Consider the following 21,859-nt stretch of genomic DNA (forward strand, 5'->3'; position numbering starts at 1 on the left):
TCTTTGCCCTGGAAATGCTTCTAGTTCACTGATCTCATTAACCTAAGTGTAAAACTACTAATATCTTTTAAGTGCCTGAAGTTCCTCAAGAAATTGTCCCTGAAAAGAAAGCACCAGTGGTGCCACCTAAAAGGCCAGAAGTCTCACCTGTTCCAGGTATTTGTCACTGATCTTAGGCTTGACGAGATGTAATTCTTCTGTTCTTGAAAATATTCTGTTAGTGGTCTTGTAACTTTTAAAGACAATTTTACTAATATCTTTTAAGTGCCTGAGACTCCCAAAGAAGTTGTCCCTGAAAAGAAAGTACCTGTGGTGCCTCTTAAAAAGCCAGAAGCCCCGCCTATTACAGGTACTTGTCGATCCCCTTAGATTTAAGAAGATATGACTCTTCTGCTCTTGAAAATATTTTGCTCCAGTGGTCTCATAACTCCTAAAGGTAACTTTACTAATATCTTTTAAGTGCCTGAAGCTCCTAAAGTTGTCCCTGAAAAGAAAGTGTCTGTGGTGCCACCTAAAAAGCCAGCAGTCCAACCTGTTACAGGTATTTGTCTCTGATCTTAGGCTTAAAAATTTATCTCCTCCATTCTGAAAACATTTTGTTCCAGTGGTCTCATAACTCCTAAATGTAATTTTACTAATATCTTTTAAGCGCCTGAAGCTCCCAAAGAACTCATCCCCGAAAAAGAAATTACTGAGGCACTTCCTAAAAAGCCCGAAGTCCCACCGACCAAAGGTAGCCATCCCAATGTCCCTGTGCTTGATACTGTCCACTTGCCTTTGCTCTGTCTAATCATGGAAAAAACTAATATCTTTAAAGTACCTGAAGTGCCAAAGGCAGCTGTCCCAGAAAAGAAGATGCCAGAAGCTATTCCTCTCAAACCAGAAAGCCCTCCCCCTGAAGGTAATAATGAAAGTATCCAAACTAGTATTTTTAAAAAGAGAAACTCTCTTTTTGTGTGTTGTAAACATCTTTTTGCAAAATATTTTATATACTTTAGTCAAATCTAGTGTTAAAGTGAGTTTGTGTCTTTAAAGTGCATGAGGAGCTTGAAGAAACTGTCCCAGAAGAGCCTCCAGTCGAAGTTCTGCAAGAGCCAGAGCCTGAGGTTCTTCCAGAAGGTACTCAGCCAGCTCAGTTGCCTGAGCCAATAGTCCATTCTTCTGGCCCTGAAAACTCTGGGCATTATGAGCTTATGTCTTGTTTCTCACTCATCCTCACTGATTCTGAAACATAAATTCTAATATCTTTAGTGACGATGCCACCAAAGAAACCTGTCCCAGAAAAGAAACCACCAGCTGTCATTGCCAAAAAACCTGAACCACCACCAGTGAAAGGTATTTTTCACTGCCACTAACTTCCTACAGAAAAATGTCTGTCTTTAAAATGTTATGTTCTACTGTTCTACTTAATGATTTCTGTATGTCATTGAAACTATATGCTAAAAACTACTAATATCTTTTAAAGTACCTAAGGTGCCCAAAGAAGTTGTTCCTGAAAAGAAAGTGCCTCTAGTGGTTCCCAAGAAACCAGAAGTCCCACCTGCTAAAGGTACACATAGCTGTCTACCATGTGATGGAGGTGGACAGGGCCTCCAATGCTTAAAAATTGTTTTATTCTGTATGAATGTGATGAATGTTTGCTAGTTATTCTTCATAATTTTGAAATACTAATATCTTTAAAGTGCCTGAAGTTCCAAAAGAGGTTGTTCCAGAAAAGAAAGTAGCCGTTCCCAAAAAACCAGAAGTCCCACCAGCTAAAGGTACATGTCACTAATGAGATTCTACAGAAAAATACTCAATCTTGGTCTCAAAAGTCACTTATTATAGGAAACCCTTTTGTTTGTCATATTTCTTATATTCACAACACAGAACCCGATGTTCTGGATGTTTAAGGTTTAAATGCTTTAAATAACATTATTGGGTTAAAAATAAAAATTAATGTGTCTATTATAACATAGCATTGGAAGATTTTACTAATGTGGTTTTGTTATGTTAATATGCCACCTTTTCCTCCCTGTATGTGGATTCAAGAACAGTCATTGGCCTTACTGTGAATTTTGTTCTTGGATCTGTCCCTGGGTTATTTGAACTAGATATGAAGTAGATGTAGGATAAATTTCATGTCTTTTCAACTACCCAGAAGTAAAACTAACTAATATCTTTAAAGTACCAGAAGTGCCAAAGAAACCTGTCTTAGAAGAGAAACCAGCCATTCCTGTTCCCAAGAAAGTGGAGTCTCCTCCTCCAGAAGGTACCTGTAAGACCATAAATGAGCTCGCCACTTCTGACTATTTCTAATTTAAGATCTGTTCCTCCTTTTTTCTAATTCAGTATCTCTTGGTCATTTTCTGTCCTTCAATTGCTTATCTTCATCATTCTTAATTAACCACAGTCTCAAATCTTTTTTGAGTTATCAGTCAATGACATCTATGTAGGGCATTATAAGCTGTATTAAACAAAGCTCTCTACTGTACGCAGAGTAAAATGGGGAACTAATGACTATGAAAGACATTAAACAATCAAAGCTTTTCAAGCATGCAAATCAATAGAAACAAAAGTCCGTGCAAATATGAAAGTTTTCATCTTAACAAAAATAAAACAAGATATTAATTGAAACAAGGGAAGAAATCAAGATTACCATTTATTGTGTTCAGTGTTTTACCTACTTTAGAATATTGTTCTACACACTGAATTAAAATTAACTATATTTTTAAAGCATATGAAGAACCCGAAGAAATTGCTCCTGAAGAGGAAGCACCAGTTCCTGTTGTGGAAGAGGAGGAACCAGAAGCCCCACCACCGGCAGGTACAAGGCAGGAGCCACTGTGTGGAAAAATACATCATTTGATTATTGTATCTATTATTTATCTTCTTTAAAGTAAAATGTCAGTCTTTTATAACCTTACTTGAAATTTGACTTCATTGCCAAGAACAGAAGTCATGTGCACACATAAAACTTTGGTCCTACAGAATGTTACAACGTGCATAACAAAGAAATAGATGTAATCTTTTTCTGTTTATTCATTGGTATTAAACTTTTTAATGTAATCATCTCACTCTAAAAGAAATTCCTATCTTTCAAGTGCCTGAAGAACCTAAGAAGATTGTTCCAGAGAAGAAAGTTCCTATCATCAAAAAACCAGAAGCTCCACCTCCTAAAGGTACTTATAGTAAAATAAATCAATATTTGCTTCATTTTTGTGTGCTGTCTAAAATTCGACACCTTATCCGTATTATGTTATATTATGTGTTGAACTGTCATCTATGTTATAGTGTTGAACAGATTTGTCAAATTAATGTGCGCATATTTCATCTTGCAATTTTATATTATTAAATGCTACTAATATCTTTAAAGTACCTGAGATGGCAAAGAAAGTTGTTCCACCGAAGAAAGCCCCAACTATTAAGAAGCCAGAAACACCAGCACCTAAAGGTATTCACGTCATCATTGAATCATATTTTAAAAAAATATTCTGGTATACTAAAGTGGAATTCAGTGTTATCTTAATTATTGCATAACTAGGGACAAAAGTATCTTTATTTTGTTTCCATTAATTTTAATGCTGCTCCATTAATAATCAATTCTTTATTCTTAACACTTTTAAATATTCTTAAATACTTTTTTAAAATAAAACTAATATCTTTAAAGTGCCTGAGATGCCCAAGAAACTTGTTCCAGTAAAGAAAGAACCTGTGCCCGTTACCAAAAAACCAGAAGTCCTGCCAGAAAAAGGTACCTACTATGAAGAAAAAATATGTTTCTCTGAACACTATCTGAGCATTTTATTTTTAGTTCTTAGGAAAAAAACTGAAATATAAGTTTATGCAGAATCACATTTCACAGTAAAAAAAAAAAGACAAAAGGAAAATAATAAGAGCAAAGAAAGAAAATGAGACAGACAAATAGGAGGAAAAACATGAATGAGATTCAGTTGTGCTATGACATGGTTACATGTGGTAGAAAAAGGACCCCCTCTCACTCAGTGTTTAAAACAGCTCAATTCAGCATATTTTGCAAATGTTTACCATTAATTAATAAGACACTATTAGAAAAGATACAATCTGAGTCTGTCTTCAAGCAATTTAAGTCTAATGAGAAGAAAGTACAGCACAACTCTGATATAGACAAGAAGTGATCACACCTACAAATTGAGTATAAAGGGCTACAGAAACACAGCCAAGAAAGCTTAATTTCAGGCAGAGGCATCAGGGAAAGGCATGTGAAAGAAGTATAATTTTAAATTTTGATGGATTTTTACATGCAGCAATTAAGGAAATGGTATTCTAGGGAAAGGAAATATTATATCGAAAGGCACAGAGGTAGAAAAGTCCACAAAGTTCAAAGACTATCAATTAAGCATGTGTAATTTGAGTATGAATTGGTTGTGGGGTATCTTGAAAGGTAAACCTGGATATTAAGAGGAGAGTCATAGTTCAGAGTTTTTGGATGCAGGCATAAGGCATGTACATTATTCTTAGGCAATAGGAAGCATCAACGTTTTTGAAGCAAGTATATAAATTAATAGGAGTTGGGCTTCAGAAAGATAACTGGCAGCAGTTCAAGCTATTAGATGGTGATGATAGTGAAGAGTCATTGCAGTAATTTAAGATTATTAAGAGTTGAACAAGATCAGTGATGGTAGAAATGGAAAAAGGAGATAGGATTTGAGGGAGATGGAGATTAAGTTGGTAACTATTATCAAAGCAATTAGGGAAATAGAGCCTAAGATTGTTGTAAGAATTGAAGCTAAATGGCCATGAGGATGGTTCATTGGGTCCCTGAACTGATATTTGAAAGAAGATAGTGAACATATTTTTCACTTTTCAAATATTGAGGTTGGGAATGTGTATCTAGAGCTTAGGAAAGAGATCAGGGTTAAAGGTGGAGATCTGGAAGTCATCCATATGGAAATCAGAGTTGAGAGTGCAGGAGCGATTGTTCAAAGGATGTAGAACCAGTTTTTAAAAGCATCGAAGTTAGAACGATGGAGAACACCTACATTTAAGGAGACACAGAAGAAGAGAAGCAAATGAAGAAGGCTGAGAAGATTAATTTATCAAATTAGGATATCCGATAAGGTGCCTGCTCCAAAACCATTTTCCCCAAGAAATCTTGTAAGATGAAGTTCTTTCCCCTGTATTCTTTGCCTGCTCTTTACAAAATCTTGCACATCTTCTAAATTCTTAATAGTAAACAATATCAATATCTTTAAAGTGCCTGAAGTACCCAAGGAAATCATCCTAGAAAAGAAAGTGTCTGTACCTGTTCCTGAAGAGCCAGAAGCTCCACCTGTCCAAGGTACATGGTTGCTCTTTAAATCTTGGAAAATAACAATTGTCCCAATCATCTTGCTTTTATTGTAAATGGGTCTTATGTATTTATCTGTTGTTTGTCTTAAGTAGTGAAGTTATTGATATTTTGGAGTCATTTGAAGAATATAGAGTGTAACTAAGGTGATATGTTACAACTTAGCAGTTGTAGTATTCTATTCTGAATGTAGTCTAAAATAAAATACTATGTTTTTTAAGTTGAAGAGTCTCCTGAAGAAATAATATATGAAGAAAAAGCATCCATAACCATTGGTAGAAAAGTGACTCCCCCCGTTGAAGGTATATCTATTAAAATATAGATTTTCTTAAATCTCTTGAAAGTTCCTATTACAGATACAAAAGTATTTACAGGGAAACATTCCTTCTTGATAATATAGTCAAAAGAATGTATTTGGCTTCTTCAGTTTTAGAATAGTTATATTTCCTTTGAAGTAGAATTTGAGTCGTTAATCTGATTATTCTTAATGGTAATTACAAATTCCAAAAGATACAGTTTGCAGAGGCAAAACTGGGAGAATTGCATTTGGATTCTCAAACGGTGACCCAATATTAAATTTTAAAAATCATCTCATTTACCATCAACATATGCCAAAAATTAGCTAATAAAAAGTTCAAGTATAATAAAATAGAAATATTATCTCTTTTTCTATGCAAGTGAATTTGTATGAATTGTAATTTTTTATCTTTGTAACTGTAATCTTTACACCTATGTGAAATTCTTATGGGTCTTTGTGAAGAACCTTACATTACAGTCTCACATCCTTTGTCAACATTCTTTAAAGAACGTGAAATCGAAAAGTATGTTGAGCCTGAAGAACCTGTCCCAGAACCACAGCCAGAAGAAATACCAGTACAAGGTATTCAATTAATTGGACTGAAATCTTCATCATCATATTCTTCATTTATATATATGTTTTATGTTGTTCTACATGTAGAGTAGGTCTCTGCATCTGTATGTAAGAGATTCTGTTTTAAATGTACATCTGATTCTTGTGCATCCCTGTAATTTGTGCTATTTATCTCATGTCAATGTGGCTTACATGGATGTTGCATTTGTTTTTATTAGTGCCTTTGCTGTATTTCTCATCATTTGTGTACCACGTTGGTATTTTTATGTTTTATGTTGGACACTTTTATGTTTTATGTTTTATGTTGGACAATAATGTATATCAAAACAGCAAACTTTTTACTTTGTATATATTTTTAAATTTCTACTGAATATACTGTATATCCACATACTAAATAATATGTACATATACTAATGCTCCTGAAATACTCTTTCAAGAACCTGAACCTGAAAAGAAGGTTATTGAGAAACCAAAATTCAAACCAAAGCCCCCAGCTCCTTCTCCTGCTCCACCTAAGGAAGATGTGAAGGAGAAAATGTTCCAACTCAAAGGTATAAAATGCCACTTCCAGCGTTTTATTAACTGGCTGCCTGGTCGTCTGAAAATGGTGCTTGCAAGAAATGTATTACTTCTAAAAGCGTGTACTTTCAGACATGATTGGGCTGTGGGAATTGTATAGAGAGACCTGTGCTGCTTGGAATGCCTTGCCAGGCCATGCCTGCTGTCCCAAATGTGCATCAGATAGTGCATCATCATTAGCTTCAGCCTAGATATCTACCCAACTAACTTTCTTATGCAGAGTGAGGAGAAAGAGTTTTCTGATTTTAAAGCCTGATTGCTTTGGGATCTTATGCATGTGGAATGTAAAACTTTGCAAGGTATTTTTAATATTGCAGTAACAAATTTATACAAAACCCAAAACTTTGTTCTTAAGGAATTTCATGGCTGATATGTGCACGTAAACCAACAAAGGAAAGCATATTAATGACCTGTCATTGCTCCCCTACTTTTTTTTTCTTCTACAACTTAATAAAAGCCCAGTTGTGTTCTGTGGTTGTCCTCAATATAGCCAGAGTAATTATGCATACATTTGATATCCAGCATCTCTTCCCATTGTTAAACTTCCCTTCATTACTTTTGCATTTAGATTTTTTTTGAAATGATGCAACATTACTTACTTTTCAATAACATCTTTAAAAGCTAAAACAACCTGGCAAAAGCATATTCTTCTTTTTTTTTTTTTTAGTAAAGTTTTGTCTTATTTGTGGTGTCATGAGATTTCCCAATCTGAAATTATCTAGATATACTCTTAAATGAGCACATGTATGCCAGAATCTGCCAGAGAAAGACTGCTTCTAGGGCTTCTTGATCCTCTACGGCACTGCTAGCCGCTCGAGAGAACTTCAGAATTTTTAGTCAGACATGGAAAAAGTGGGCATTTGTTACAAGGCTACCAATGTGTCGATTGATGATGCTTCATGAGAACACACACTAAAATACATTTCCCTTAATGTTAAATTTATACCCAAAGGAAATTTTCTTTTTCCTGCAAATAAACAAAAATTATCTTTCTTCTCAGCCAAACTTCAATTTACTATTCAACTTTGGAGTAAAACCGCAGTCTGTTTTCCTGGTTTGAACACTTCTTATATATTCTTTGGTGGCTGTTCTTGGCTGTCATTAATGCTTTGGGGCTATAAGCAAAGCTTGGTTTTCATTCTTGATGCAGGTATGAAATAATTTGCTTTAGTCTAGTCTAAATATACAAATAATAAAAGCAAGATCATATTCTTTAAAGCTGTTCCGAAGAAGAAAGTTCCAGAAAAACCTGAGGTTCCAGAAAAAGTGGAGCTTACACCTCTGAAAGGTATTTTAGTCTAGAAAATGCATTCATGTGCAGTATCCCTTCATCTGACTCTCTTTGCTCAGTCCTGCCTTCCAGACTGTACTCTTTTTTTAAGTAATCACAGTAGTCTCATTCATTTCTTGTATTTTTGTAGCTTCGTGGCCCTGGCTAATGAGTGTTGCTTGTTTTGTCTTCCATCAATTTCATACAGTGTATGGACAGATATTGTTTATCTTTGTCTCATCTACATGTCTTCTTGCATTTTCCTATCAAATTTTGATGGTTAGCTGACATTACTATCAGGATACATCTTAGATTAAAATGCTAAGAGCCAGTAACCAAAGCTTTGGAATTTCACCTTTTGGGACAACAGTATTTTAGCCAGTGTTATAAGCACTAAAAACAAGTCATGTCCTCTTTCTATCTATGAAGATAAGTCATGGGGATTTTCTAGTGGCTTTACTGTCACTCTCTTTTCATCAACTCCAAGACATTTTTTCAGGTGGACAGATCTTACATTTTAGAGAAATTTGATTATCACTATGGGTCATTTTTCAAACTTTATTTCTTTTTGAATAATATTTTTTCTTATCTAAACTTAGACCCAAAAGAAAAATAAATTAATCATTAAAGTCTAGAAAACATTTATTTAAAATAAAATTGGTAAGTTTTTTAGTAAGTTTAGTGAGTAGCAGAGTTTTCTGTTTAAGTAATCAACACATCCACACCCAGAAATTGAATCTCCTCTTGATTCACTCTAGGATTTTGGAAAATCACCCACTTGAATATGCATTTTCTGATTTATGAAATGGGGATTACAAAATAATGTTACTGTGGATATTAACTAGGAAAGAATTTTTGCAAAGCCACTTATAAACATTAAAATGACATGAAATAACATATATTGACTTTTAAGATAATAGTTATAATTGTGTTCTGCACCTGAGTCTCAAATGTCAATAAGATCTTAAAAATAATGTGGAGAAACAAATGCACAGATATATTTTCACTATGTCCATTGTACAAATAGAAGATATTATGCCATTCCAACTTATGTTAATTAGAGGCATGGTCGTCTCTCCAGTTTTGATCAATGAAAATAATTATTACACATTGAGAGTATTGGTAATTCTAAAATATTATTGAAGGCCAACATGATTTATAATATATTTAAAAAATTAATGTTTGTGAAATTCTACTTAAAATACTTAACAGAAAAAAAATTTTTAATGAAATATTTATATATTTGCCTTTTGTATTTTAAATTTTGAAGTAAGAAGCAAGGTTATCTTTATCACATTAAATAAAACTATCTAATGAATTACAAATGTTTAAAGCACCAAATGGGAAATTTTATAGAAATATTTAAGGAATTATGATAGCATATGAGTGAGTGAATGTAACATTACATGATACAAATAATGTTTTAAATTGGATTTTAATTGATATCAATAGAGAGATAAAGAGGTTCAATGATCACTGTTTTTCTTTTTTTCCATTTAAATCTATGAAGCCTATAGTAGTAATAGGAGGCTGCTCTGCATAATAACAGTATGCACTATGCCTGATATTCACTAAAGATGCAAGAGGGGATTAATTTTAAATTCTTTGGGTCTATTTTACTCTAAATTCAAGAGAATTCTCATATTCATTAAAAATAAGCTCCAACACCAGCTTTCAAATTCTATAGGTTCATAATTTTAAGTGAGTATTATTTCGATAGCAGACGTTAAGGATACTTCTCTTCTGTTAAGAAAATGAGATATGGCCCTTTCCCAACATCAAGGTCATAAACCAGATCTCTTAACTTTCTTCTCTCATCAGTGGAGAAGATTTAATAATGACGGTAACACCTACCAATATCTTTTTAACATAATTAACGGTCGGGGAGATACCAGTGTAGATTGGGCAATCTACAATTGTAAATTGAGGTGAAGACACTGTCAAGAACTCTGTATTTGATGAAATATTTATAAAGTTATTATAGAACAACATTTTCTGTATACTCATTTAAGATGAATATATTTGCCTGCCCTTGATGTAATCGAATTTCATCACAAGGTTATATGAACTTCTGCAGAGGAAATAACTTGAAGTGTAATATTTGCTTTTAAGTTCTGTGATATTTGTGTATGACAAAAATTATTGCTTATGCATTGTAGTTAACTAGTTGTAAAAGAGACACTTTTGTTGTTGAAATTTAGTTTTTGTATGAATTCACTTAAAATTTGAAATCATATTCTTTTAAGTGCCTGGAGGTGAAAAGAAAGTTCGCAAATTACTTCCTGAACCTAAACCTCAGCCAAAGGAAGAAGTTGTTCTCAAAAGTGGTATAGTATTTTTCAACCATTATGTCAGCTTTAAACACACAAAAAATAGACTTGAAATCTTACAAAATGTTTCTGTCCCTTGCTTTTCTTTTAATTAGATTCCCTTTTTATCAAAATTCATTTGTAGTGGCATTGAAAAATAAGGTTATCATTTTCCTATATTTTTTAAAAGAAGACAGAAATTTTGTAAGTGTTCACAGAATGCAAATTAATAGACAGAACTAAATTGATACTATTCTAAACTAAAAACAATGGCCATAGGTGTCATTTTCATGATTGAATTATGCAGTAAAATGCACTAAACCTATTAAATACTCTAAATTACACCAAGCTACTGAAACCTAAATTCACTATTCAGTTTTAAAGTATGACACAGGATCACCACAACTAACATATAACGTTTTTTTAAAAAACTGAGCATTTTTCTAGTATGTTACCGACATAAGACCTTACCTTTCTACTAATAAGATGTTAAAGAATTAGAAGCAAGATACTCAAATGAAGAATCAAGTTCTAGCTTTGTCTTCACATAGACTTACTGATCTCCAGGCTACATTTCTTTAGATATCTCCATTTCAGTAAACTTTATACCTTTTTAAATATTCTTTGTTAAATTACAACATGAATTATGATTAGAATTTGGTATTATTCAAATTATTCATCTTGTATTTGGGCCATTACTGCCATAGACTTGTCTCTGAATAGACTATGTAGATATAAAGTGACTTTGCATTCTATTCTAAATCAACATAATAACCTTTGATGTAAAAAATAAAAAAACATTTTTAGTACAAATGCTAATTTTCCAGTGCAGGTTGCATGTCTTTCATTCTCCTTGCTTTGTACATTATTTGTGTTTGTCAAGCATGTTCAACATCTTCATTCGTTTGTCTTCGTTTACGTATAAACCTTTTTGTCTTTTAAGTTCTAAGAAAGAGATCTGAAGAAGAAGAACCTAAAGTAGAACCTAAAAAAGTAGAAAAAATTAAAAAACCTGCAGGTAGGAATCTCAGTAACAATTTGTGGAACTATTTTTTAATAAAATGGACATTTAACAAAAGGTTTATCTTGTAAACTAAGTGGAGTCAAACATAAACATAGCTTCATATTTCATCTGTGTTTTTCATTGTCTGTGTTCTGTTGAAATATTTTTGGAGTAATTCTCAAATATATTCATGTATTTCCCTGCACTTCATTACTATTATTACTTTGTTACTTAAGTTCTTCCAGTAGAAATGATTATCAGCAAATATTTCATAAAATTTTGGGGTTTTTAAGTGGGTTGATTTTTGTCATTAGCCTGTTATCAAAGTGTGTATTTATTGGGAACATTTATGAAAGTGACTTAGAAAGGGAGTTCTATTGGAGTTAGGGAAGAAGTGGATGGAATAAGGAAGAGAAAAATAAATTAAGATAGAGTCAAGAAGCAAAATAGAAATTAATCGATAGAATATAGGATTTTTTTAAAGACTATCAATTGGTCTTTTGAGAAATAAGTTTTCAGTTTAATTATGTCATATCAGTTGATTTCTAAATATTCAAATCTTAAAATAACACTAGAAAATAATCTTATTATCTTAAAGTGCCAGAACCACCTCCAAAAGCTGTTGAAGAGGTTGAAGCACCTCCAGCTACGGTTTCAAAATGGGAAAAGAAAGTTCCTGAACCAGCAAAAGGTACAAATTTAACTGGCACTTTCTTAGTTGTCTCAAAAAAAGCAAATATGCATCATTTAAAATGTCATTACACTGGCCTTAAGATTTGTACACATGAGTTTAATCTGGTCAGCTTAATTTTTTTTACCATTTCACTCTCATGTTCAATTGGCTAATGATCACCACTTTGTTAAACAAATGACTAAGTTTTAAACACTTGGAAAAAACATATTTATGGGCAGTAAGACGAATAACAACATAGAACCAATAAAATTGCTTTACTGTATTTCCTAGATATTTTGCTTAAAATGCAAATAAACGTAGATCAAATTCTTGACCTGGTGACTAGATGTGTGTACATTCTAATAACTTCCAAGACATGTTAAATCTGAACAATTTGAGTTTGACTTTGTGATGACCTGCTTATTTCTGTGAATTATTTTAGTGCCTGAAATAAAGCCAGCAATACCTCTCCCTGGACCTGAGCCAAAAGTAAAGCCTGAACCAGGTAAGCTGGCTTATCCTCAATGTCAACAGCATATTCCTTTCATGTTTTACACAAATTTTATGTAGTTCTTAAGAAAAAGTCAGTATGCAGTAAATGACCTCTACTGTACCAATATATTATAGCATATTAAATATATTTGAATATGTAGAACATTATATGGAGATTATATTATAGTTTGAATATATTATTATCTGAAGAACTAGTTATTTGAAGATTTTAAAGTTACATGGCAAATAGGCCACCAAAATAGGTTGTAGGAAGTGACCAATACCTACATTAATGCAATGGACATCTATCTACAGAAGTGAAAACAGTCAAACCACCTCCCGTGGAGCCTGCTCCAACCCCCATCACTGCACCGGTAACAGTACCAGTAGTTGGAAAGAAAGCAGGTAATTTATTCTGTAGTCTTTTTGTTGCTTGTTTGTGTTGATGGCTCAATAAAAGTATTTATACTTGAATAATATTCAAGCTCTCACTATCTTGAAACTAAGCATCATTTCAAATGTGGGGAGTTTATAAATTCTTGATTAAATTTTCTTCATCTGCTATTCTTTACCAGTGTAATCTCTCACCCAATGAGTGCATGTTGTGTTTTGTTCAAATGGAACACTCCTGTAATACATCATTTCTTTATATGCTTTTGATATTAAGTAAGGAATATGTTCAAAGCTGATGGAAACTGAAGAGACAGACACTCTCTAAGAACATGCATACAAGATTCCCATGGAGTTTCAGATTTCCCATGTGCCCTGTAGGAATTATTTCTCAATTTTTAAAAAAGACTGCACATTGGGATAATGAAAAAGTTCTGGCAATGTAAAACGCTGATTGTTGCATAACATTGTGAATGTACTTAATACAACCAAATCATACACTTAAAAATGGTTAAGATTTTACATTTTATGTTAGATATATTTTACCACAATAAAAAGAAAGACTGCATAGTTCAGCCTTTAAATCTGTATAAGAATTTAGATCAATAATCATTTTAAATATACTGAGTGGTATAACTATCTCAAGTACAAACTTAAGATACTATTAGTAGTTCACCACTTAAGTGATAATCTCAAAACCAAAATGATTTAATGTATATTGATCATTGATAAATACACATCCTAACTAATTTGATCCTTGGCTATTTACTTAATCTCTTTATTTTAATTCCTAGTCTATAAAATCAGAATAATAATTCTATCTTCCCTGTAGGATTATTGTGAGGATTAGATGTATGCAAAATGCTTAGCACAGCACCTGGTACATAATAAGCCCTAGAGAAGTATTTGGGATTTTACTGCATTTAATAACATGAGTCAATATATTATGTTTTATGGTTATAATGTAATTTTAATATTTATGTTATTACAGTTTATCACTGATATTTATGATTTGGCATTATTCTTTTAAACTTTTATAATTCAATGTGATTTTTTTTATTTTAGTTCAGAAAAAGATGGTAACTGCCATTGAGCTAATTAAGTATGTGTAAAAATTAAAAGCTTTTCTTGCATCTCCAGGGGTTGCTTCTACAGTTTATACTGCTCCTGAATTTATAGTTAAATTAAACTCTAAATGTAGGAACTGCCTTGCTTCTGCCTTAGTTCATTGTCGAATTAAGAGAAAATTTCAAAGGAATCATACATATGTACATCTAGGCCCTATTTTTTTTTTAGTGTTGTTGCCTACACTGATTTCTTATTGATGAAAGCTTTTTTCCTTGGTTCACAGAACCCACACACACATAAACATATAAAATACTTTGCATATTTAGACAAGAGTAAAACTCTTCCTCACAAGGCAAGAGCATGCCTTCCAGAAAGAATAAAAGCACTTATTGAAAATAATTTTTTAATCCTAAGAACGTTGGCAATTTAGCTTCATCACATCATTCTCTGAATGTGCCTTCTTGGAAATATCAAAAATATCTACTACAAATATCTTTTCTCCATAGAATCCATATAAATAAAGCCAGTTCTTTTTATGTGTTATACTTATAATAAAGAGCATGGCTCACCTCACATAGCTTATGAAGCATGAAATAAATGTAAACGTTGCTTAAATGTTGAGTTTTATCTTTATTTCAGAAGCTAAAACACCTAAAGAGGAGGCTGCCAAACCTAAAGGTCCCATCAAAGGTAAGATTCATTTTCTGTGCCTGAATCATAACCTACTGTATCACTATACCTTAGTGAATGTTTAGGGATACATTTAGGGAATGAATAGAATGTAAAGAGAAACTTTATATTCAAAGGTAACTTTATATTCAAGAGGAGAAATTCAAAATTTATAACACTTTACTATTCCTAATTGATTCTGCTAAAACTAGTATGTCTTCTGATATTTTTAGTAGTACACCTCTAATGTTATTCAAGTATATATAACCAATTATATTTTAACATAATGAACTCTATAATGAATGAAGTTCTTAGCTTCATTCTTCATATACATGATATTTATACGTGACAAGTAAAATAATTAGTCATTAATCAAGACATTTTATACTTGGGTTTAAAAATGTGAGAAAATGAAGAACATTTATTATTCATGCCATCTCATATTCCTGTCTGGAAGAAGGCAGTATAAATTCAATTGACCTTTCAATTGCCTAGTCTTTAATTTTCTGTTCTTGTCTTGTAGTTGTTCTATCACTGGTTTTATCCAGCAGACAGCTAAATATGCACTTTCTGACCCTTACGGAAATGCCAAATCAAATTTTAATTTTATTTTGAATTAGGTGTAGCCAAAAAGACACCTTCACCAATAGAAGCTGAAAGGAAAAAGTTGAGACCAGGAAGTGGTGGGGAGAAACCTCCTGATGAAGCTCCATTCACCTACCAGCTAAAGGCTGTGCCACTAAAGTTTGTGAAAGAAATCAAAGACATCGTCTTAACTGAAGCAGAGTCGGTTGGCTCTTCTGCAATCTTTGAATGTTTAGTCTCCCCTTCCACTGCAATTACAAGCTGGATGAAAGATGGTAGCAACATTCGTGAGAGCCCAAAGCACAGATTCATTGCAGATGGTAAAGACAGAAAGCTGCATATTATTGATGTTCAACTTTCTGACGCTGGCGAATACACCTGTGTTTTACGTTTGGGAAATAAAGAAAAAACTTCCACAGCTAAACTGATTGTAGAAGGTAATTTCTGGTCTCCTGAATATGGTCCATATTCAACATTAATACAATAAACCTGAGTAGTAACTTTTATTGTAATTTGAGAAAAAAACCTCGTATTTCCAAGTTTTATTTCATTGAAAATATTGTATGTATTGAAAAGTCTTAGATTTTTAACACTGAAATTCTCCACAGAACTTCCTGTGCGTTTTGTAAAAACACTTGAAGAGGAAGTCACAGTAGTCAAAGGGCAGCCGTTGTACTTAAGCTGCGAGTTAAACAAAGAGCGTGATGTGGTCTGGAGGAAGGATGGGAAGATTGTGACGGAAAAACCTGGCAAAATTATACCTGGGGTCATTGGCTTGATGCGGGCCCTGACCATCAATGATGCAGATGACTATGACGCTGGCACATATACAGTTACTGTGGAAAACGCCAACAACCTGGAATGTTCATCCTGTGTAAAAGTAGTAGGTTAGTACTTTGCGGGGAAATTTTGTTCTGCTTAATATTATGCTAAGAAAGTGGAAGAAAGCATTTTATTTCCCAGTATCAGAATGTCAGCAGTCTTGTACCTTATCTAAGAGGGTGAATATCAATAACTCAGCAAATTAATCATGTCTGGTTTTGAAAATTTTTTCCATTTCTGAAATTGACCAAAGAAGTTACTTATATTGCTTGTTCAGATCATAATTATTTTTCTGACCTCGTTTTTATACAGAAGTCATAAGAGACTGGCTGGTGAAACCCATACGAGATCAACATGTGAAACCCAAGGGGACGGCTGTTTTCACCTGTCATATAGCAAGGGATACTCCAAACATTAAGTGGTTCAAAGGATATGATGAAATCCCCTGGGAACCAAATGACAAGACTGAGATAGTGAAAGAGGGAAACCATGTATACCTCAAAATTAAGAATGCTGTTCCAGAAGACATCGATGAATATGCAGTGGAAATCGAAGGGAAAAGATACCCTGCAAAGCTGACACTTGGAGGTATAAAAATCTTACCTTTTATTCTAAAAAATAGATTTTGTGTGTGCATATGGGGGGGGGGGGAACACCATGAAAGCAAAGCATTGTTAAACTATTTAAAGCATTATCATATTTCATTCTTGACCAATACAGATCGTGAGGTCGAATTGCTTAAACCAATAGAGGACGTTACCATTTATGAAAAAGAAAGTGCAAGCTTTGATGCAGAAATCTCAGAAGAAGACATTCCTGGACAATGGAAACTGAAGGGAGAACTTCTAAGGCCCTCACCTGTGAGTAATTCTCATTTTAAGTTGTCAGTCATATAAAATAACCTTCTGTGTCCAGGTGTGACATTCAGATTTGGTTCCAAAATGACAGAGTTACTTAAGTCTCAAAGGGGAAGAAATTTGATGCGCTATTTGTGGACTGCTTGGTCATTTAGAAGAAAATTTATGACAAAGTGTTTTTACTTTTATCAGTAGTAATTTTTTAAACTTTATAGAAATCTGTATCTGAAACATTTCTCCTCTAACAAATTTATCTCATTTAAATGCCTAATAAAACTATTGTTTTTCAGACTTGTGAAATCAAAGCAGAAGGTGGAAAACGTTTCTTAACTTTGCACAAAGTCAAACTGGACCAAGCTGGTGAAGTCCTTTACCAGGCACTTAATGCAGTTACAACTGCCATTTTGACAGTAAAAGGTATGGGCTTTTAGAACTCAAGGAGTGGCCTCAACTTCATTTCATGTCTCTCTGCATTCTGAAAAATCTCATTCTTACTTTTCAATTTTCAGAAATCGAACTTGACTTTGCCGTGCCACTGAAGGATGTCACTGTTCCAGAAAGGCGACAGGCTCGATTTGAATGTGTACTCACTCGAGAGGCAAATGTCATATGGTCTAAAGGACCTGATATAATCAAGTCATCTGACAAGTTTGACATCATTGCTGACGGAAAGAAACATATTCTTGTAATCAATGATTCTCATTTTGATGACGAAGGTGTCTATACTGCGGAAGTGGATGGCAAGAAGACCTCAGCACGATTATTTGTTACAGGTTAGAGCTGATGAGATCTGACTATAACATCCCATATTTAGGCACACAATTATATTACTTTAGAGATAGAACACTGTGTTCTAATAGCTGCAAGTGACGACTGGCACTGTGACTTTACTTTTACATTGCCACCATAACAACCCCATTTTTCTTAATGGAGAGTAGCTCCATTTGAAAAGATGGATAAATAAGTGCCATGTGAAATCCTTTTAATTAGAGTGGAATATTTCTGAAAGTAAATTGTTTTTCTGAGCATATTATCCATGCTTGCATTGTAGGTGTCAGACTGAAATTCATATCACCTCTTGAAGATCAAACAGTGAAAGAAGGTGAAACGGCAACTTTTGTTTGTGAACTTTCCCATGAAAAAATGCATGTAGTCTGGTTCAAAAATGATGCCAAACTCCACACGAGCAGAACTGTGCTCATCTCATCTGAGGGCAAGACTCACAAATTGGAAATGAGAGAAGTGACACTGGATGATATATCCCAGATAAGAGCTCAAGTTAAAGACCTGAGCTCCACAGCCCACCTGAAAGTCTTAGGTAAATGTGACTGACTATAACTAGATAGCCAGTTTTTAGATGGTGGGAGTGGGTAGTAGCTTAATATTTTGCAACCTGTACCTCTTTAATAGACTTTCATTTTCACATTAGTCTGATTATCTGCTGAATATCTTTCACAGAGGCTGATCCCTACTTCACTGTGAAATTACATGACAAAACTGGCGTTGAAAAGGATGAGATTATTCTGAAGTGTGAAGTGAGCAAAGATGTACCAGTGAAATGGTTCAAAGACGGCGAAGAGATTGTTCCTTCACTCAAACACTCTATCAAGTCGGATGGCCTGCACCGCGTCTTAAAAATCAAAAAGGCAGAACTTAAAGATAAAGGCGAATATGTATGTGACTGTGGCACAGACAAGACAAAAGCGAATCTTAATGTTGAGGGTGAGTTGCTCAAAACTTTTAAATTTGCCCTATCTGAACCTGCAGTTTATTTGTTCAATCATTCTAACAATGCTTGGTATAATTTCAGCTCGACTAATAAAAGTGGAAAAACCTCTGTATGGAGTAGAATTGTTCGTTGGTGAAACAGCTCGCTTTGAAATTGAACTTTCTGAGCCAGATGTTCACGGCGAGTGGAAGTTAAAAGGAGAGCCTTTAACTGCATCCCCTGTAAGTCAAGATTACCTGATCATACATGTGGAGGCTTGTTTGACTGTTGAAGATGAAAAAGATACGCTCTGCTATGAAATCTTTTGAAGATTTTTAGGAATAACCAGTTATGAAAATGATGTTTTTCTTTCTCTTTCTTCTAACCTTCACTCCAAACAGGACTGTGAAATCATCGAGGATGGGAAAAAGCATACTCTGGTCCTTTATAACTGTCAGCTAGATATGACAGGAGAGGTGTCCTTCCAGGCTGCCAATGCTAAATCTGCAGCCAATCTGAAAGTGAAAGGTATGTTCTGCCGGTCGGCCACCCTTTTGTATTTCCTTTGCAAGATTTTCTACAAGACCCTGAACTGAATGGAAGCTTATTCTGGCTTCATCCACACCCTCTTTTCCTTTCAGAATTGCCACTTATCTTCATCACACCTCTCAGTGATGTTAAAGTCTTCGAGAAAGATGAAGCTAAGTTTGAGTGTGAAGTATCCAGGGAGCCCAAAACCTACCGTTGGCTGAAAGGAACCCAGGAAATCACAGGGGACGACAGATTTGAGCTTATAAAGGATGGTACTAAGCATTCAATGGTGATCAAATCAGTTGCTTTTGAAGATGAAGCCAAATACATGTTCGAAGCTGAAGATAAGCACACAAGTGGCAAACTGATCATTGAAGGTGAATATTTTAATCAGATAAACCACCTTTAAAATTTTTTTTTTACTTTTTTTTTTAAATTTCCTCCTTAAAGCACTAGAATTAATGAGCTTGCCTTTTTTTTCTTAATAGGAATCCGGCTTAAATTCCTTACTCCCCTTAAGGATGTAACAGCCAAAGAGAGGGAAAGTGCTGTGTTCACTGTGGAGCTGTCCCACGACAACATCCCAGTGAAATGGTTCAAGAATGACCAGCGCCTGCATACCAGCAAGGTGGTCTCAATGCACAATGAGGGGAAAACTCATTCGATTACATTCAAAGACCTCACCCTTGATGATACCTCTCAAATTAAAGTAGAAGCTATGGAGTTAAGTTCAGAAGCTAAACTCACGGTGCTTGGTAGGTGCTTTTTTCAATTTAATTTATTGCACTAGATTCAGCAGAAATCTGTGGAGTACCTAGTATTTAAAATAGTCTTCCAAGTATTCTATTGCATAAAAGTAGCCCCTGTCCTTAAGAAACTATCACGTGTTATCAGGTTTATTTTTAAAATATTTTTCCTAAAAATATGAAGATTTAAAGTAATGAAGTCTCGGGCTTACAAAAGAGACAGATAAAATCATAAGTAAAACCCTGAATTACTGAGCCCTGTCATGTTTAAAATAAGAATATGAAAACTTTCTATCTTCTCACTTTATCAAAATTATTTCAGAAAAATGTTTTTTTAAGTTTTTAATATAAGAGGAAACACAGAACATACATTAATAAACCTCACTGTTCCCCTTAATGCCTTAATATCAAGATTACATATGAAGTTTAACATATATAGGAACTATTACAGGCAAACCATTCGTTGATATTAAGAAAAACTAATGATGTGAATCTAAAAACATAAAGGTAAATAAAACATAATAGATTTGCTAAGAAATTTGAAATTTAGCCAAATAATGAAGGAGCACATAATTATATTTGAAGGTAAATTTTATAGTATCTTTCAAACTACTGCTAATAATACTTCAAAATATAATACAGATGGATTGGATCTTGATAAATCCCATGCATTTCTTCCCTTTCTAACATTTAGAGAACTTTTGAACATAATAAATGAGTGAGCTTTTGGTACAGTTTTAACACATGCCCAGAACTCTGTGAGCTGCCTCTTGAACTCTTCAAGAGGTTGTCATTTCCCTAAGTGGTTAATGAAATTTTTTCACTTACATTTTTCTTGCAGAGGGAGATCCATACTTTACAGGAAAGCTTCAAGATTATACTGCCGTAGAGAAAGATGAAGTGATTCTACAGTGCGAAATTAGCAAACCGGATGCCCCAGTGAAGTGGTTTAAGGGTGGAGAGGAAATAAAGCCATCTAAAAATGTTATCATTAAGGCAGATGGCAAGAAGCGCATGCTAATCCTAAAGAAAGCCTTAAAATCAGATATTGGACAGTACACCTGTGACTGTGGGACAGATAAGACCTCAGGAAAGCTTGACATTGAAGGTGAGAAAATTTCCATGAGTTACACTTTTGAAGCTATTGGGATTAATTCTGGCACGGGCTAATAATACATACTGACCCTTCACTTTTCTAGATCGGGAAATTAAAATGGTGCGACCCCTGTACAGTGTGGAGGTGATGGAGACTGAGACGGCCCGTTTTGAAACTGAAATCTCTGAAGATGATATCCATGCCAACTGGAAGCTCAAGGGAGAGGCACTACTCCAAACACCTGTAAGGCTATTTCTGAACTTGTCAACACCTAGAGGAGCTGTGTGAAATAGAAAAGGACAGGCAATAAGCCAGAGTGCAAACATGAGATCATATTCTCTGTCAGACCTTCAGGCACAGAGAGATGTTAGGGTCTCTGAATGGGCTCAGACAGCAACACTTGCATTATTTTTGTTCCAGCATAGTGGGTAGAAGGTTGTAGGTATTTGGTGATGCTGCTAATTGGTTCAGAATTATATAACTAAAATAAACATTGTTTTCATAGTGGTACATGTAGGCCTTAGTTCACACAGAAAAAGTTCAGAGTTTATATATGAAGTCTCACCAGTTATTATTAGCACTCCTTTAAGATATTTCATCCTCATAAAAAAAAAATCCCAGTGAAAATTATTTCCTACGAAACCTTTTCTCTCTTTTGGTGCAGGATTGTGAGATTAAGGAAGAAGGCAAAGTGCACGTGCTTATTTTGCACAACTGCCGCCTGGATCAGACTGGTGGGGTGGATTTCCAAGCTGCCAATGTTAAATCTAGTGCCCACCTCCGAGTGAAACGTAAGTATTGCATGCTTCTGCTGAATTTCCAGTATACACTTTTGCAGAATATGAATGTGAGTGAAATTAATTGGAATTATTAATTAAGAAA

General features: G+C 34.2%; 1 protein-coding gene across 9 annotated transcripts in view; it reads left to right on the forward strand.

Annotated features, from left to right (window-relative positions):
• TTN (titin) overlaps positions 1-21,859 on the forward strand; it is a 265,304-nt gene that overhangs the window by 141,738 nt on the left and 101,707 nt on the right. For 6 of the 9 annotated variants that reach the window (XM_036235757.1, XM_036235759.1, XM_036235758.1 and 3 more), the window contains 26 exons: positions 2,168-2,251; positions 2,717-2,806; positions 3,084-3,161; positions 6,617-6,730; positions 7,978-8,046; positions 10,275-10,355; positions 11,281-11,355; positions 11,939-12,031; positions 12,456-12,518; positions 12,821-12,910; positions 14,603-14,653; positions 15,253-15,654; positions 15,826-16,104; positions 16,352-16,627; positions 16,760-16,899; positions 17,187-17,313; positions 17,406-17,669; positions 17,948-18,214; positions 18,355-18,618; positions 18,707-18,846; positions 19,006-19,132; positions 19,246-19,512; positions 19,624-19,890; positions 20,723-20,989; positions 21,081-21,220; positions 21,642-21,768. In XM_036235757.1, the coding sequence (XP_036091650.1) occupies positions 2,168-2,251; positions 2,717-2,806; positions 3,084-3,161; positions 6,617-6,730; positions 7,978-8,046; positions 10,275-10,355; positions 11,281-11,355; positions 11,939-12,031; positions 12,456-12,518; positions 12,821-12,910; positions 14,603-14,653; positions 15,253-15,654; positions 15,826-16,104; positions 16,352-16,627; positions 16,760-16,899; positions 17,187-17,313; positions 17,406-17,669; positions 17,948-18,214; positions 18,355-18,618; positions 18,707-18,846; positions 19,006-19,132; positions 19,246-19,512; positions 19,624-19,890; positions 20,723-20,989; positions 21,081-21,220; positions 21,642-21,768 (4,242 nt within the window). Of the gene's footprint in view, positions 1-265; positions 313-696; positions 734-817; positions 902-1,035; positions 1,120-1,251; positions 1,336-1,465; positions 1,550-1,682; positions 1,761-2,167; positions 2,252-2,716; positions 2,807-3,083; positions 3,162-6,616; positions 6,731-7,977; positions 8,047-10,274; positions 10,356-11,280; positions 11,356-11,938; positions 12,032-12,455; positions 12,519-12,820; positions 12,911-14,602; positions 14,654-15,252; positions 15,655-15,825; positions 16,105-16,351; positions 16,628-16,759; positions 16,900-17,186; positions 17,314-17,405; positions 17,670-17,947; positions 18,215-18,354; positions 18,619-18,706; positions 18,847-19,005; positions 19,133-19,245; positions 19,513-19,623; positions 19,891-20,722; positions 20,990-21,080; positions 21,221-21,641; positions 21,769-21,859 lie in introns of all 9 variants that reach the window. The other 3 variants (XM_016152569.2, XM_016152572.2, XM_016152571.2) reach the window with 2 other exon arrangements.

Source organism: Rousettus aegyptiacus, unplaced genomic scaffold (genome assembly GCF_014176215.1).
Source record: "Rousettus aegyptiacus isolate mRouAeg1 unplaced genomic scaffold, mRouAeg1.p scaffold_m13_p_2, whole genome shotgun sequence".
NCBI classification, from domain to species: Eukaryota; Metazoa; Chordata; class Mammalia; order Chiroptera; family Pteropodidae; genus Rousettus; species Rousettus aegyptiacus.